This window comes from Phalacrocorax carbo, chromosome 3 (assembly GCF_963921805.1).
Source record: "Phalacrocorax carbo chromosome 3, bPhaCar2.1, whole genome shotgun sequence".
In the NCBI taxonomy this organism is placed as follows: Eukaryota; Metazoa; Chordata; class Aves; order Suliformes; family Phalacrocoracidae; genus Phalacrocorax; species Phalacrocorax carbo.
In genome coordinates, this window is record NC_087515.1 from 19,419,456 (window position 1) to 19,438,393 (window position 18,938).

The 18,938-nt window shown below is 40.3% G+C and overlaps 1 protein-coding gene across 3 annotated transcripts in view; it reads right to left on the reverse strand.

Moving 5' to 3' along the window:
- The window catches only part of TTC7A (tetratricopeptide repeat domain 7A), a 184,806-nt gene that overhangs the window by 96,398 nt on the left and 69,470 nt on the right, over positions 1 to 18,938 (reverse strand). For 2 of the 3 annotated variants that reach the window (XM_064446062.1, XM_064446063.1), the window contains 3 exons: positions 13,802 to 13,859; positions 10,388 to 10,460; positions 3,618 to 3,778 (listed from right to left, as the gene is read on the reverse strand). In XM_064446062.1, coding sequence (XP_064302132.1) covers positions 3,618 to 3,778; positions 10,388 to 10,460; positions 13,802 to 13,859 — 292 coding nt within the window. The remainder of the gene's footprint in view (positions 1 to 3,617; positions 3,779 to 10,387; positions 10,461 to 13,801; positions 13,860 to 18,938) is intronic. The other variant, XM_064446061.1, reaches the window with a different exon arrangement.

Genomic DNA, 18,938 nt, shown 5'->3' on the forward strand with positions numbered 1-18,938 from the left:
GGCCAAGAGGGGCGCACGCTAGTATTATTTCTTCCAGGTAAAAGATCTATCCCTAAGACAAGACAGGGAAGGTAATCACAGCCGGTCCCAGGTAGAACACTGCCCAAAAGGCTGGCCTTTGATTTGGAAAAAAAAATTGACGGAATCCATCTTAAGAAAGGCTTACGATCAGCATCACTGACCTGGAGGGGAGATACCTGATGCTATCAGGAGTCTTCCTTCCCAGATGTGCTGGAGACAGTGCTTTACAACATATACCAAAACCAACTGTTGGTACTGAATTAATTAACTTCTAAAAGCATACCAATGTTGACAGGATGCAAAACCACTAAGTTTTATCCTGGGCAGTCTGCTTCCATAGGAGTCTGATTTTTCAGGTGATACCTCCCATGTAAAGGTTGCTATAATTTCTATCTTTCATAGTCATGGCAAGGCAGTGTATTTCTTCTGGCTCATTCCATCTTGCAATACATCCAACATAGCTAGCTCTCATTCTTCCTCTATCCAGTCTTCCTCTGTCATGTACATCCAAGTGCTCAAATTCAGTCATTCACTGACTGTAATGTAATGCATTTGTTACTACATGCCACCTTTCAGGCAGAAGTGATCTTCTCAAGTTCATTTTTCTGAACAATTTGTGATTTTGGATATCCAGCTGTTTTTCAACATTCTTCTCCAACAGCTTGATCCAAAACACTCCAGTTCATCTCTCACTGTATTCAGTGTCTAGCTTTCATATCCCTCCCTCCCTATGAACTACAGCAACCACTGAAATGTGAAGTAAATGTTTAAGTTTAAACACTCCAACAGGGGGCACTTCTAGACATATTTGGGTCAGTATTATGGGGCTCATGTCGAAGGATGTTGCCAAAGAATCAGCTGAGCAATGCACTACATTTTTTCCAATTGCTTCAACCACAGACCAACTATATCACATCCTGAATGATTCCTTCTTTAAAATATATAAAGAATTTAATATGAAAATTAAAAAAAGCAGGAATAAACGCATCTTAATTATATACAGTCAGAGACCAATGGAACAGTAGGAGATGTCTGTAGTTTGCGCCAGCTAAGACCTTAATTTTGAACATATTATTCTTTCTTTTGTTTAGGATATACATCCAGGTAACGCTTACGTTTTTTGCCATCTGCAAAGCCCTAAGGACCTAAGTTCCCTTAATGTAGCTTTCATCTTCTTTTCTTGATACGTACCATCAAACTATGCTTCCAAAAAGAGTTGTCATTAGGAAGGGAGCCCCCAGGCACCACATTACAAAGTTGCCTGGTTCGTATCAATGTGAATTGGGAAAAATAATCAACCACTTTAAATACAGCTTTAAAATCATGCAGTTGAACTTGCCTATACTATTTACATGAAGTATCCTGTAGTCATTCCATGCAGCAGTAAAATTTATTACAATTTTTCTATAAGGCAATAACAACTGGAGATACACAATAGCATCAGCTCTTTCTCGCTTCAAAGAGGTTTTACAAAGTAGTAAAGCCCTCCTAGCATAAACAGGACTTTAGACCTCCAGAAAGTCTGGAACAGCTTCAGATTTGGTACAAACTATAGATGTAGTCCCTTACTCTTCTTGCTTTCCCCCTCATTGGATTCTGTTCTTTTCCTTCAGAAATGCTGTTTTAAATGTATTTATTTTCTGTCTTGCTCCTCTGATACTCTCCCTCCATTCCCTCACTCATCAGTTACTTGCTGGCTGTTTTAGAGAAAGACCCACACTGAGACCAGGCTAGTCATAGCAGCAGAGGCAATAAGCCAGCCCCTACTCCTGCATCCCTGGGTACCCATGAATGAGTCTCACTGCCAACTGCATTACGTACCACAGTGCATGCAGGGAGCAAAGAGGGGTTTTTCCAAGAGCACACACTCTAGCAAGTCTGTGTCTAGGAGTAAGCATGAACTTGCGACCATTGCTACCAATATTAACTGTTTCTACCAGAAACAACCTATTCTGCTATTCCTTGCAAGGTCTTTCCACACATGAAGATTGGCTCCGATAGAAGGGCAGATAATATTCTTTCCTGCTCTGGGGAAATCAGATTACCAGACAGCATAAAGGAACCCACGTAGCAGCCCTACAAGCTACTTTGCACACCATGTTCTCTTTCTTTTGTCCTCCTGTGAAGCCTAAATTATCAGTAACTGCTGGAGGACGACCTAGGACTTGATGGACCAGCTGGTTGATCTGACATGGCGAACACACTGTTCCTCGCATAAACAACCAGTTTCTTCTTCCTCTTCCACCTCTGTCTTATTTATCTTTTGAGTGTTTGTAGTCCTCAATGAACATCTGATCTTTGACTGTATGATGTGACCGTTGACTGTACGACATGAGGTTTTTTACTGTTCTTATTACTTTCAAACCACAAAACACATTTTAGCAGCCACTGGAGTTATTTCCTGTTTCAATCATACCCATGTTCACAGTCTGAAGAGATGTTGGCATCATTTTAAGAGCTTTTCCATTGCTAATTTTCACTTGACTCTTCAAGATGTGCACTGACAGCCTTAGCTCCTCACATACACAAAGTCAGTAACCTCAAAAACACAGGCAGAAGAGCTATTTCAAATGGCAACACGTAGCTTACAATGAAAAGCATTATATGCTGATATAGCACCATAGTTCTAAAAGATCATAATGCATTCAAGCTCACATTTACATAGCCTCAATCTCACTTGTGACCTTCCTTTGCTCTGGCTTAGACAATGTCCCACTCAGCTGCTGGACTACACTTATGGAGGCCACTCCCGCTCTCCAATGAGAGCACAGGCTGCCTAAAGACAGCACTGCCTGGGTTTAAAACATCAGTTAAATACAGGCAATTCTGAAGAGATGCAGATTGTTCCAGCAATGCAACAGGATTTTCTGCAGTTTGGCTGAGAAACTCAGTTAGTATGTTATCACCAGAAGATATTACAGTAGCTTTAATTTTTGTACAGAACAGAAAAATTCAATGTTTTGAAAGGTCATGACAGTAAATCACAAGGAATTAAGTTTCCTTCCCTTAAATGGATGAAGGACTGAATCAAACATGGAACAGTGGAAACCTCTGAGTCCAAGAAGTCTGTGATAGTTGAAACCTGCTCTTAGGCAGCCAAACCATCCTTTCAGCTATACATTATTACAGCCTGTGATTTTCAACTATCTTTTTTCCCCAGCTGTGCTACTGCAGCAAATTGTGTCACACATGAGCATCAAAAGAAGGGTCAATACATGAAGAATTTGTTTGTCTTTAACAAGGAAGTTCAGCAAATATAAAATTATTTGTGATACAGACAGACATCATAGCTGTCCCACTCATTTCTCCACACGTGAAGTGACATACAGAGAGATATATATGGGAGAATACACCATCAGCACAATACAAAAAGACAAATACTGGAAAAGCAAACAAACACAAGGATTTGTTTCAAAAACAGAAAGACCATGAAGACAGAAGATCAAAAGAATACCCTGAGCCTCACATGTTTTAACTTCAGAGTACACGCAGGAGGAGCACACCTGATTTAACAGGCTCCTTGTGTATAACTGAGAACGGAGCTAAAGAGCAGATCATTCCTGACTGGATGTTTTGCATCATGCAACAGTTCTTACCTAAAGCTTTCCGGGTATTCAACAACAGCCATGTTGATAACATCCAGTGCATGCTGATAGTGCTTCTGAGCTGAAAAGAGGAGGGCCAGTAGATGAAGTGAATTCATGTCATCTTTGCACAGTTGCAGTGCTTCTTGAAGATGTTCTATAGCATCAGAAATCTGGGAGGAGGTGGGGTAGAAATAAAGAGAGAACACATTTCTCCTTCAGTCCTACATTATATCCCAAAGATAAGAACAAATACAGTCATTAGAAGTTCTGAAGAAATCCTACTTAGGCACCTATGAGAAAGACTTCTACTATCTGAACAGTTTGACAAAATTAACAGACTGCACTGCTTGATAAAAACCACACATTCTAGAGAAAAGAGTCTGCAGCATTACTAAATCACTACATATAAACAGTGACAGCAGACCTGATCCAATCAACCCCCTCTGACTTTGGCATGGTGCTTCTATGCTGTAAACAGATCCACTACAGAGGCCCAATACTCAACTCTGTTTTCTAGGATGGGTGGCTGGCTCTTCATCTGGGAGAGAACATAGACACCTCTGCTGCGTTTTGTCTCTTGTGATGGCCATACAAGGCCTTTCATGATTTGGATCAAGAACATAAAAAATAAGTTTAAATGTTCAAGGGTAAAAGAGTCGAGATTCAAAATGCTGTCAGAAAACAAAATGTCTTTGCAAGCAGTGTTGTATAAAGCAGTCCAGACACTCACAGCAGCAGCATGTCATTAGAATCAAGTCTCACTTGGCAGAAAACTTAACATCTATAATGAATGCAAGTATATCACATGCTCTTTGTGATCTAATACGCTATTTTAGGTTGTCTGTTCAAAAGGGAACTTCTTAGAAGATTTTCTTTCCTTTGGCTACCAGTAAGTTTTATATGGAGGATTTTCTTTATGAGTCTCTAGTGTCTGAAATTACTGTTACTTAAATTATTCCAGATCTGTGTTTGGTCCTGGAAGCCTTCAGAAAACAAAACAGAAAAATGTACAAATTTCTTTTCCTCATATATACCTTCCCTCTCCTTTCCGTAAGGGGAAGGAGAACATAGCTCCTTTCCTACTACAAGAACCTCCCACATAGCAAAGCTCTGCAGACATTCTCCTGCCTTGGTATACCACCAGTGTCAAACTTGCACTACCTCCACAGATCACTCAGGAAAACAGGTAGCACGTAGCTGAGGAAAGCAACAATTACACTGCTGCAGTTAGAACAGAGGTTGCTGATTATCTAGATGCCAGGTGTACTTCTGGGAGCATGGTACATATTCTATTCACGGGACAACTTCATCCTAAATGTCCAAGTGACATTTCACTTTTGCTATGCATATGCAAGCCAAAGTACTTAGCTACTCTAGTACTGGTGACCTCATGCAAGTCTGGAGATCAGTGCAACTGCTCCAGACATAACCCCAAACTGGCTTCTGGCCCACAGCTTCAAAACTGCTGAATATCCTGGCTTAGATTCAGGTTGCGATATATGACTGAGCGCTCAGCTTTAATGAATTACTGCTTGTCAGTGCAGCTACTTTAACCACATGTGTTATAGCCTACTGCAAAGGTAAACTCATTGGCTTAAATCACCAATGTTCCCTCAGCAGCTTACTAGGACATATTTTCTTACAATGTAAAAACACTAGCAATGACAAGACAACTTGGAACTAGAAGAACAGGCATGAGACTGTAGTGGGCCCAGATCTACCAATCCACAAAGTTCTTCAGTACGTCTACTAGATGTATATAACCTTGACTTGCTAAAACAAAGCTGCTATCAAAACTCTTCTTGCACTCAGGACTAAAACCACCTCTTATTTTTTTCTATTCTTATTTTTCATATTTCTATTCTGTCCCAGACCTGCACAAGTTTAGGAAATTTAGGAAGTTTAGGGGAAAAACAAGTTCATTAGAACAAAAAGAAAATCTGTAAACCAAACTGGAGGGGACTTAGAGCAATCTGTTCCAGATGACCCTGCTTTGAGCAGGGATTAAACTGTGTGATCTCCAGAGGCCCCCTCCAAACTATTCTACAATTCTATTCAAAGACTTGAGAAGGTGATCCTAATTTGCTAGTATGAACTAGACGAAGAATAACACTTGCAGCTAGTGTCTTTACTGACTGACTTAGAAACTGGAAGGATACTTGACCTTACTTGCACGTGAACATGCTAGCTAAGTCACTTAGACTTTGCTTCATATGTGCAAATGTCCAGCAATCACACAACTGCAAGTTCATACCCTTAAAAGAGGCCAGCTATCAAAGAACATCTCTGACTCTGTTGCAACGTACATGAAATAAAACAGCACAGAGGACAGTTGTGGTCGCTCCTGTAAACCTGTGCCTGCTGAACAGGCAGCCACAAACTGTTGGAAGACATAATCTAAAATAATTTTCCCCTGTTCTGTGGCATAGGGCTTGCAGTGGTTACATCTCATTTCAGTGCTTCCCTCTAGCACCATCGGAGTCAGAGACAATGGCTGTTTTTGGAAGCTAATCATGCTTCTCTGACACCTGATTGTTTAACTTGAGCCCAAAAAGATTCCTTAGTGCTGTAACACCATTAGTAGTCTACACAGTACTGCTGCATAATTAGAAACAGTGGGCAAAACACAGGTAAGAAAAATATACCCTTTAATAACATGAAGAGACTCTCTTCCTTTATGGGAAGCATTATATAAAACAACAACCTGCAACAGACCAGGTGCAACAAAATACAAACTAAATTTCTATAATAAGAACAACGAGATATTTGGCAGCACTTAGCACAAACTTCTTTTGAAAACCAGAGATCATCAATCTATTGACAGATGCCACAACTTAAGTAAATAAGTAACTATGTAATATGAGAAAGATGGAAGCTGGCAGCCCAGATGGCACCCTGAAACTTCAGGGCTGTATCAGAGGTAAGTTGCCAGTTGAAATTGCTTACAAGTACTGCGCTTTAAAGTAATCTTATTTCAGCTGGACTGCAAGTTCAAGTGGAACCTGCAATTAGAAGATGCTACCCTTCTCTGATTCATCCTTCTGTTAATAAATATGCTACACATGTTCTGCATGGCACACAGGTATATTCAGATCACACTGATTAGGAAGCAAAGATACTGCAGTAAATCAGAAATAGCATCTTGCAGCACTACCAAAATAATGCTACAATATGGATTGTTTAGGCTGCCTCTTATATAATAGGATTTGTTTCAATAATTCTATATGTTCCCTTAAAAACAATGCTGGGATGTTACTATTGTAGGAATAAAAAGGAAAACAGAACCAGTGTTAAAAGTAATTCCCAACTGTAAAAGGCACTTGCATATTTAGAATGGTAAATGAAATAGGATCTCATAACAAGAGTTTTCAGGCCTTATAATTTCACATCAGTTGTGAATAACAGTTAATTAACCATTAAAACTATCCTCCCCATCTCTTTTTATAGCACAGGGATTATAGAAAGGAGAAAGCTTTATTGACTGGCAGGAGCTTCCATTGAAAACGGACTTGCTGCAGTTCACTAGTACTTCAGGAAAGCAGGCACAGACATATCTGTAAGTTATTAGTGAATTCTTACTACAAGCTGGTTTTGATCACCAGAAAAATCTAGGCCAGGACCTAGACAGAAAAGCTGCATGTTGCTGTTCAGCAGAGGAGGCACTAGCTGGTCTGGGAGAAGCACAGACCAGAACAACCCACATCCAGCAGTCACTGAAAGAAGCACCTCTTGATACCTACTAAAACAGAGCTCTCCTGGGGCAAAGAAAAGACAGCAGTCTCGCCTTCTTGAAACCAAAATAAAAACTGTGGAGAAAACAGCTGAAATATTTTCTCTGGTGTCTTAACCAACATTTATCTTATTTTTACATAGAGACACTCTGGAAGGCAGTAGGTGTTTTTTGGATATTGCCACTTGAAACTTCAGGTCTGTCGGCAGCCCACAGATGAAAGTGATAAGTGAGACCTCTAATTCTCAGCTGCTGGCCCCTGGCTGTCTTTCCCTTCCTATTTTCATGCAAAGAAAGGTCAAACCAAATCAAGTATTAAAATGGAACAAAACCCCCATATGTTGTTTTTATGTATCCGATACTGATTTACATGGCATTCAAGGTCAAAAACAACAGCACCACCCAAAATGAGAAGGGAACCAGCACATAAAAGTAACAGGAGCGCTGACTCTCTGGAGTCATTTCCATAGAAACTGGCCTGCTAAAAAACAAGGCAAGGCATTAAAATCAGCGAGCTTTAAAATGTTCATTCTACCTTGTTTTTTCTGATCCAAATGCTGTTACCACAGAAACAGAAGGAGCCGAACCAGCCACCAGGAGCTGCGAGTTACAAGTCATTTGTCCATCCGCTCGGCTGGCTGCCAGCCAGGTGCTGCAGGTGGAGATAACCACCACAGCAAATAGTGACCTTGGCCTCCTGGCACTTCAACTTTGGGGGAAAACCCGATTAAGACCGTGTCCTTACAGAAGGGGGCATCCTGCTCTGTATTTTACTGAAAAATCCACCCTAAATGCTGTGGGTCTGACCTAGAGCATCCAGGAGTCACTGGAGTCCTCCCAGTGACCCCAGTGGTCTTTAAGACACAGAGCCACACACACAAACATAAGCACAAAGCACATCATCATCATCTTTCATTTTGGTTGCTGGTGGTTTTCAACTGCCAACTCCGCAAAAACCTTTTATAACCATTCTTCTTCTTTTCATGTCCTCATTGTGTGTCAGAGGGAAGCTTATGCTTTTCCATTTCCCTTCTCCCTTGCCCAGTGCTGACAGAGAAAAGTGCTATTGGAAATATTTTACAGAGTCTTCCAAGGAAGATCAATTGCTCCAACTTTGTTTGGCACTCTACCGGTCAGCTGCCTCTCCTGCTTTGTTCCATGAAAATGCTCTCTTATCTATGCAAGCTGATACCTAGATTTTTCAGTGGTGAGCAAGGTTACCTCATTTATTGACCCTGACTATGGAAACAAAAAGGCCTATTTGTTGACAATAACGTTTAGGTATTATATTATAGCCTACTGTGTAGGAATGGCCTGATCTGTTGATACTGTAGCATCACCTGATGAAGCCCTAACTGTGACATTCAATAGGTAATGCAATCTGTCAAAAAAGGTATCATTTATCTTTCAGTTAATCAGAAAGAGAATATATTAGATACTTTAAATAATTAAGGATATTAAAAATGCATTACCAAATGTTTATCATTAAGTAAACTGGCAAAAGAGTAGGACATTTTACAGCAGTCTGAAAATAAAGATGTTTCAGGTATCTCCTCTCTCTCCAAGCATGTGTTAAAGATTTATATCTCACTAGATGGAGAAGAGCAGGAGCAGCATTGCAGGGGTCAGGCTCATGCTACATAACACACTTAGATCACACATCTATGGTAGCAAGGGTGACTGGCAGAACATCAAGCATGAAAATACACAGGTGAGGTAGACAAAGGAAAGTCAATATGGGGACAAGAGACTGAATGGAAAGAACAGGAGGGAAGGGAAATGATGAAATGAGACATACAAAACAACATTGTAAAGATAGGCTACAACTGGAGAAAAAAGAAAGGATAATGAGTTAAAATGTAGTGGATCAATAACAGTGAAAACAACAAAGAACCAATGACCACAAAAATCTTGATTTTATTTTTAAGAATAATAGCTGAAAAGCTGTAATGCTTTTACTCATGGCAAGAAGCAGAAGAGGCAGCAGATCAGACAATGTCTCTAAGAGACAAATGCTGTGAGAGAGAAAAGGATAGCTGGATATTCTTTAAATGAAAGACCTGCAAACTGCATCATAAAGCAGCCAGTAGGCAGATGAGAAAGTTAAATAAGCCATTTTAATTATCCTTTCTTATTGTAGGCTTCCTCACAACACATTGCTCTCATTAGGAAAGGGTTACAAAAGTGACATTATCAAGAGTGTGCTCTCTTGGAACAATTAGTCTAACCTAATGAACACACACATTCCCTAATTAGCTCAGGAAAGTAAGAAGGACCCAACTGTTTGACTCTGTAGTGTAGACTAAGGAGAAAAAACTGCAGCAAGCAGAAAGCTTGCCAAGGAAGGAAACTATGATGATGAAATTTCAAATCTAGCTAGAGAAGCATTTAAAAAATAGGGGCTGTTCCAATAAAGGCTGGCGTTTAAACAGAAGGGACAGAGAAATAAAAACACACCCCAATTATAAAAAAGACTGAAAAATAAAGCACAGCCCAAAAGCTTTTTCTGAAAGGCAGTGCAGCATGTTTTCTGATCAGCCCAATTTTTATGAGTTAACACCTGCAGCAGCATTCGAATGCCAACTAATCCCACTCACTGCAGAGCTCCAACACCCAAAGCCTAACGCTGAATGCGCCGAAGTATGGAATAAACCAATGCCCAGTACAGACAGCATGCGATCTGGCATGATACAGAACTGGGCAGTAACGAGAGAGCCTTTGGAGTGACCTGCAGCAGGACCCAGCATGATACCCAGGGAACAGGAATAAACACACCTCGCTCACCCCACCCAAAGTTGCTCCAAGTGGGAACAGCACTGCTCATGAGTTTAGAGCTGAATGTATGCCCTAGGGAAGGTCATTCTATATGCTATGGAATTATTGTTTAAAAATAATAATAAAAGAATATCTTACAGAAATATCTTCTGATTGTTTTCTATTACAGTGTAGGAAGGAAGGGACCCCTGTTTAGCAAGACTGGGTCTTGTTCAATTGGACTGTCCTTCTCCCACCCTCTCATAACTCAGTGGCTGCCAATCATTGCACATACCTGTCTGACAAGAGCCAGCTGCAGTGATAGGTAGAGAATGATTTGGTGATCTTCCGGGGCCAAGTCACGTGCTCTTTAAGGATGACCACACAATACAAAAAGAAAAATGACTGTTAGATTGTACTTTGCAGAACTCCTCTGCTGTGAGTCACAGGCAAGCACAGAACAAAACCCAGCCCTCTCCTACAGAAAACTAGTCCAGTAACAGGAGAGTACACCAAAACTGGCAAACAGCACATCAATGCTAAGCCAGGTTCACTGGAACAAGTATGAGAAACACAACTGCCAGGATGTAATACAACATACATGCTCCTTCATTAAATGCCATTTAATGTTTTGGAACTTGGATTACTGATATGGAGAAAGTAGCTCTTAACTCATGACAAACCCATTAAAGCATTATTTTAAGTAATTTAGGTGAGGGAGTTACTCACCCAACTTGTTTTTATATTGCCATTTTTCAAACGATAGGAGAGGGTTAGGTTACACTGAAAAAAGTAATAATTGTTTCTGTTGTTATTGTGACTATGAGCATGTAGAGGACTAAAAAACAGGAGCCCATGACGTGAGCTGGTGTTCAAAGACATAAAACATCCTCCACCCTGCAGCTTCTAGTCTAATCGTTGACAGCAGTCTCCAAATTTGGAAAGGGAAGACACTGAGGGAGGAATGAGGATTTGATGGCAGGAACTGAGTCTGGACCAAAACCAAGCTCCTTACTTCTCAGGCTTGGACCTCTTAGACATTACCTTCTAGTCCACAGCAGGCAACAGTGCACACTGCAGTGATCCCTTGGCTAGTGAAAGCTGCAGTGTCTCCAGAACTAGATATGGAGGCCCTTCACACAGGCTTGTGCAAGGCAGGGAACAGGGATGGACAACCAGGGTAGAACTGTTCTTCTCAGACCATGCTAAGCATGAAACTGCAGTCTGAGTGTGCTAGCCTGTAGAAAAGCCATTAACCAATGCAACATGAAGATAGTGTTTTGGGGACCTAACCTACGAGCAATGTTGGGCACTGGCTTATGCCATCCTGGCAGCCCAGCCAAGGGTCCAGAGGATTGTCCCCTCACTGACCCACAGAGCTCACTCTTAGCTCTGTGGCAGCGAAGTCATTCCACAAGGAAAAGATGGGGAAGAGGAAGAAAGGTCCCTCATCACCAACCTATGTTCCTGACCTCTTTTTGGGCTGAGTTCCAGGACACAAGGGAAGGCTGCACCTGCTTCGCCCTGCCCAAAGCGAGCATGACTAACATTGTTATGAGGGAGAAACAACAGGCTGACAAGGCTGGTGGTTAAAAACCCTGCCAAAGCTACTCATTTGCTAAGAATAAGCAAACAAACAAATAAATTACTTCAGGAAACAAACCACACACCATTTTAATGGCAGCCACCTCTCAAATGCTGTCTTGGCCTGTCAGCAAGAAGCTGTTCGAGTTGACTTTTATAGATCATGGACTGAATGTGTTCTGTAACTCTGCAAGTAAAGGTAGTACTCCAGGATTCTGAAGCAATCCCAAAGACATCAAGGTGCAATTAGTACAGGCAAGTCAAGTCACTGATTTCTTCCCCCCACTTGAAAAAATGAATACATGAACAACAACAAAAAAAACCCCAAACTAAAAAGTCCCAAGAACAAAACCAACACAAAAACCCCCAAAACCAAACAAGACTCCACAAGACAGAATCCAGCTTTGCCCCAAGCTGTTGGAACAAGGCAAGCCGCCTGTGAAACCTCCAGTAGCCTCTCCAACAATAAATAACGGGAAAGTTCACATGGCTGTATGGGAGAAGAGATTAATGGTGCTTTTGGAAAGAAACAAAGGGTTGTTAACTTTACTGTTCTGTTTCCTCAAAAGGTATTAGAAAAATATTTGATCCAATCTTCCAGCTGAAAAGGCCACTTACAAAGATGGATACAGGCCAAATCATGGCATGAGAGATCATATATGTACTTTAAAAACATGTGAAAAATAAGGAAGAGAAAAAAACCCAAAGAAACCAAACTCAGGCATTTAGGAAATCACTAGTAACCAGCTCGCTATCACAACATCCCTGTTGAGTGAAGTTTGAGTAGCTAATGTTCGGCTAGAAGCTTGTCTGCTTCCTAATTAGAGTTAAGATACCATGAAAACAAGCCACAGCCAGTAAGAAAGGTCAAAGTATAAAAATACAAGCAGATTAAAAGCACTGCAGCACCACAATTACATCAAAATTAGGCAGTAGTGAAAGTGTTACATTGGAGCCCAGGAACTAGTGTGACTAGAAGTATACTCCTGACGTAAAAAGTGACCGAATAAACAGCGTTTTAAAATTTTGTCTTTCAGATCTTTATAGGGTAAATATCCAGAATTACATCTGTAGTTTCAGGTTACTACATGCTCTTGCAACCACTGCAAAACCAGTGCAAGATGAACATGCTGGACTCCTCCTTGCTCAGCATCAGAAAAACAGCTAAGATCCAGTAACACGTTCAACCTGCTACATCTATACTTTGAGATACCAGAGAACTCAAATTTTCTTCACTTTTGTAATGTATTTATGACCACAGCAAACCCAGAATTAGATACTTCAGCCCAAGACTTAGACCACATAAGCTTCCATTTAGTTGGTATCTAAAGTCTGTAGGCATCTGCATTTACTATGTTAACAGCCCGAACACCACCTAGTGTATTTTAGGTGGTGTAACTTAGTTTTAACAGGGTCAGGAAGGTCACACCTCACCTCTCTACCACAACAGAACTGACAAAAAATATTTTTATCCCAAGCAGTTTTACTTGAGGTAGATGTAGTTGCAGAGGAGTTTAATTCACAGGTACTTTCAGGGCAGAGCCACTGGATCAGACTCCCTCACAAAATACAGTGGTGAAGAACAGGCGAGTGGTGACTGCTTTGTACTGCTAGCTCCACAGCCCCCTTTTCATACAACAGCTCATGTAAACACTCATTAGGACAGCAGTCTTTCCCTCCCCTGTAAGTGCACTGATGCCAGGTCACCCCATAGCAGCCTAAACCCTGGTGGTGAAGGTACTTCCCCCCTATGAGGGCAATAGGAGTTTAGGCTTGCTTCACACAGGTATGGAGACAAAACTAGCTTTCCACGTTTGCCTGCTGGCATCATGTGAGAAAGCTGCATCTCCCAGCACTGTAGATCTCACTGCAGCTAATTTGGGGCTAAGGTTATTTCTGTTTAGCATAACAGGTACTCTTACCTTGGATAGTCAACCAAATTATCACTGCATTTAGCTATCACAGGAATGGTTTTGACAGGCTATTGCTGAAATCTACTGAACTCTTTTGAAGCTTTCAGGCAAGGAAGCCTTATGCAGAAGAAAAAAATATATTAAACCCAACAATTATTCTCAATTCATCCAAAGAAATACACAATGCAAGTATCCACAAGTTTTCTACTCACCTCTCCAAAGTCTGAAGTGCTTTCTTGTTTAATTCATCCTGAGTGCCCTTCAGAGTAGCTGTTGGACAAGATAACAATGCCATTTAAGTATTGAATTCAATGTTTCAGTTTAAATAAATAAATAGTTACACAAGCAGAGATTATTTCAAACTGGGAGCATAAAAACTGTGGAAGTCTGGTAGTACATGTGTTCATGGCTGAAAAATATGCCATTTTGTTTTTAAACAACAGCACAAAATCAGTATTTTAACCTGAATTCTCAATTTCATTTTTATTAAAGACTCTTCCAACTCCCTTGTCTGAAATGCTGAAGATTTTTTTATTTACATATGGCACTGAAGGAGTCTGGGAGGAGAAGGGGACATACGCTAACTAGATAAGAGTGTAACAGGCCCTCTGCCAGGCTGGTGTATATGCTAAAAGCAGTAACTAGCAGCATATTCTGACTCAGACACCGACCATCTCCACCACCATCTTCACGTAGGAGGGTGTTGCAGGTTGAACAGGGAATATCAGGAGCCAAATTTGCAGCTTTATGACAAAACTCTTGACAACACACCACCTCCCTTGAGACCACAACAGACTTTTAAGCTACTTCAGGTGTGGTATTAGCTGCTAATGCCCTCCTTGGTGCCTCTAACTGCTTGACCAAAGCATCCTCCCCACTACGCTCACTTCTCAATGCGCAAATTAACTCCTAAGCCAAAACCATAAAAGGAGGAGAAGAATCAAGTTCTTGTTATGCCAGGGTATCATAAGATATCATCGTCATCAAGGGCAAGGGGAACGGAGGAAGATTTTAGAGAAGCGTGATTTTTTCAGATCCAAAATATCTGGAAAGCTAGTGATAATTTACAGAAGTATATTGGCTGCCTTCTTCTGGTTCTTAGTTTTCAGATTTTGCATAACAGTTGTTTCTTGTTCCACCTATCCTGCATTTGAGAGCCACTGATCAACAGCACAAAAGCGATGAGTAGTTAATCCATCAGCAAACATCCACCTATGAATATATTTGACTTCATATATCAAGTCAGTGTAAGCTCCAGAAAAGAAAGTCAGTAAGTAATATACACTTAAGCAACAAAAGCAGATAAAATTCAAATAGTCTTAAAAGTTATTAAGAAGAAAGGGTTGTGTTCTTCCAAGATGTACAAAGGTAACAATTTCTTTGGATTCTGCAACATGCTAGTGAGTGAAACTTTGCAAGCAATTTATTTTGCCAAAGTAGTTACAGTCATCAGACCTTTTTTATTCCTACATCTTCCAACAGCTCTTCAAACAGCAAGTTCATCTGGGAGAAACAGCAATCTTCAGGATTTTCCAAATCATAAAGATCAAAAATTGCTTATGGCACAAAATCTACTCTAAGTAGTAAAAACTGAACAAAAAATTTGCAGTTTAAAGTATGAATTTGAAGACATGGACTTTCGTGCAAAATGCAGCATTTATTAGAAGTAGCTGGAAATGCTTCACTCTCAATAGGCTTAAATCTAGTATTCAGGCCCATTGCCAAGTACTGGAAAGAGGTAACAGAGGAGGAAAATTTAGAAAAAAATTAAAAGAATCAAGATTGATGTAAACACAGAAATACTTCACGAGATATTGGAAAGTATTGGATCACAGCTATGAACATTAATCCAGAAAAATACGTCAGATTCTGTTTCTCATGGAAACCACAAAGTTCCTTATGTAAGTTACAGAGCAGTTCTGCAGATGCCACACATCGAGAAAGACATTTTACTATTTGCCCCCCAAAATAAACATCAAATGGAAAAACTGGGAGAACTTTTACGTTCCACCTGGTAGGACATTTGACTGCTTGTAGTCAGAGCACAAAATATGTTATGGAACTGAAGTGATTACAACTAGTCAGCTTGGCTTTTGGCACTACTGAGAAACAGCATGTGAGTCCCACCTCCCACAATATGAACTGCATCTTCAGCTACAACTAAGAAGGAAATTTGGTTGTCCATCTCTAGATTTGTGTCTGACTTGGATAAACATGTTGAAATCTATGTTTGACAATACTGAGGACTGATGCTGCAAGTTAACCATGCCATTTACAGGGCCTTTACAGCTAAAAGAGATAGTTTAGGAAAAAAAGCAATGAAAATTTATTTTGGGATGGATGCATCAAAAAAGCTTGGCCAGCAGGTCAAGGGAGGTGATTTTCCCCCTCTGCTTGGCTCTTATGAGACCCCACCTGGAATACTGTGTTCAGCTCTGGGGCCCCCAGTACAAGACGGATATGGACCTGTTAGAGCAGGTCCAGAGGAGGGCCATAAAAATGGTTAAAGGGTGGAGCATATCTCCTATGGAGAGAGCTGAAAGAGTTGGGGTTGTTCAGCCTAGAGAAGAGAAGGCTCTAGGGAGACCTTATAGTGGCCTTTCAATACTTAAAGGGGACTTATAAGAAAGATGGAGAAAGGTTTTTTTTTTACCAGGGCCTGTAGTGGTAGGACAAGGGGCAATGGTTTTAAATTAAAAGAGGGAAGATTTAGCTTAGATATAAGGAAGAAAATCTTTACTATGAGGTGGTGAGGCACAGGAACAGGTTGCCCTGAGATGTTGTGGATGCCCTACCCCTGGAATTGTTCAAAGAAGAAAAGCTCTCACTTCAGACAAAGGAAAGCTTGCACCAAGAAGACAGAATTAGGTGGGTCTGACTAAACTTTTAAAAGTTGTGCTCCATTCTCTGAGGTTGACAGCACTAATGAATTCTTCAGCCTCTACCCAACTTTACCCACTGTGAGCATGGTTGCCGCAGTTCTACCAACTAAAATGCAGTATGACTTATTACTTAGATTAAAATAACATGCAAAGCAGTCTGACCACAGTAAGGCAGAGAGTACAGGGGAGTTTAAGTTTCTCAAACTTCAGCGGTTATTCCTGTAAGTACTTTTGCAAATGCCACCTTAGGAGCCCAAGGTTTATTTTCTAAAGCACTCTGGGTTTATAAATGAGCTTAAGCCTTACCAAAAGTCAACAGGATCTTCAGCAACATGTTGGCACCAAAATACGAAGCTCTGAAGTCACATTTGAAAACAGGGCAGGACAAGTTCTCTGTTAGTAAGCAGGTGCAGCACAGTAGGTGTGAATCCATGGAGTGAAACACTTATTGCTGAGGATCAGCATCAACGCTACAAACATGGGGACAGGGGTCTAGTTCTAATCTTGTCCCACTGACCGAACACCCATTAGCAGCTGCAGCATAATCAGGTCTATTTATGTAGCACATTAGTTTTATGGGAAAGAATTCAGTTTGTTCCATTACGTGAATCACAATATAAGAAGTGGGGATGATGGAGAGATGGACTTCAAACACACATTTCTAATCCAAACTAAAACACAAATGCACATGCACCCTTTTGCACATAATGAATTTAGAAGAAAACATTCCCTTGTGTTAAGGTGCCTAATATGGCAAGGTGTACAGTTTTAGTACCCAGAATTATAATTAAAGATTGCATGTGTTGACTGTTATCTCCAGAAGCAAAAATGATGGGTTTGTTCCCTAATAAGCAATGTCTACCTTTTTTTTTTAACATTAGCTAGTGCTGTCAGTATACTGATTATTTATAAAATCCACAAGGACTGATAGAAAAAGTTTCCAATTCAGTCCCTGATCCACAGTCTTGTATCAAAATTCTAAGTGAAAACAGAAATACAGCATACTCTCTCATCTCTGAAAGAGTAAGGGTCTGTTAAATCTACAAAGAGTTCACAAGATGTGAGGTGATGATGTTAGACAGGAAGAGCACTTGTATTTCACAGTGTATTCTTAACCTGGTCTTCCCTCTTTAGCCTTTGTTAAATGCATCTCACCTTCCCCTGTCTTCAGCGGATTCTTCACCAGACCTAAGGGAGGCAAAGTTGACGATACAGCTTATGTCAAAACTGGAACTACAAGAGGAAGAGAAAGGATTGCTGTTGACATTGACCCATTGGGAACAGATCTGCAGAAAATTTAGCATAGCAATAGATAGACATTCTGTATGAACAAGAGATTTGTGCTTCTAAGAATGAGGCAAAAGCAGCAATGACTTCCTCTGAGGACACATCTTTCAGCTACTTCAATGAGACTTATTTCAAGAAACGTGTAATGAGACACTAAGAAGAAGGAAGCTACACATACTGCTACACAGCATAAGTTTCAGGAAGTCTTATTTCACCCAGGAGCAAATCTAATAGTTATAAGGGGAGGGGACTTTTTATCCATTGCTCGCACAAGTTCTTTGAATTGCCATTCAGTAGGATTCTCTCTTCTGAATCCGCTTCTTAGCAAGTGCTTTTTGCAGGTCACAAAGAAAAGGCTTTAATACAACTCCACAGTGCCTTTGTCACACAGGAGGAGAAATATTTACTAAAAGGATATTTTAAATAAGAAAGCCTAACCTTGGCATCTTCATATAATGCTATAAGCTTTATAAGGCAATTGGTCAAACATCTGAGAAACACTTAGCTACCATTTAAAATGCTGGCTCACTGAAAGTCAGGTCAAGTGGAAAGTTATGGAAATCATATATATACACAGATGTTTGTGTATCTGCATATGTCATTATGAACCAGTATAAACACAATGATAAACAAGATTGACGGTATGAGGCAGGATTACATGGGGGAATGGCTATCTTCCTTTCAGCACGTTCTACTTCCTCACTTTATAAGCTATTTTTTAACTATGCTAATGAAAAAATGTCTTGTTAGTGCATATTTGATGTTTTCTAGTAAAATGCTGTTCCATATTCACGATCATTGTAAGTATGCTTTTAAAGGACTTAAGCCATTTTATTAAAATATAACCTGAAAGATGGAAATACACTCTTCAGATTTTCCTCAGATAACTGAGTGACTGGCCCTCTTGACTTAAAGGCTAGAGATATGAGGAGAAGGCAGATATTCCACTGTTTCACAACGTAAATCAGATGCTAATCTAGAAAAAAATCCAGCAAAAAGGACACTTATTACAACATCTGAACCGATCTCCTGAAAACTCAGAGAAGACTTCTCTTCCAGAAAAGAAGTTTCCAATGTGCATTTTGCTGCACCAAAGTATTTTTAGAGTACAGCCCATGCCTCTACAACTCCATTCGTTAGAAATCACCTTCTTTCCATGCTAAGGATAACAAATAGATCA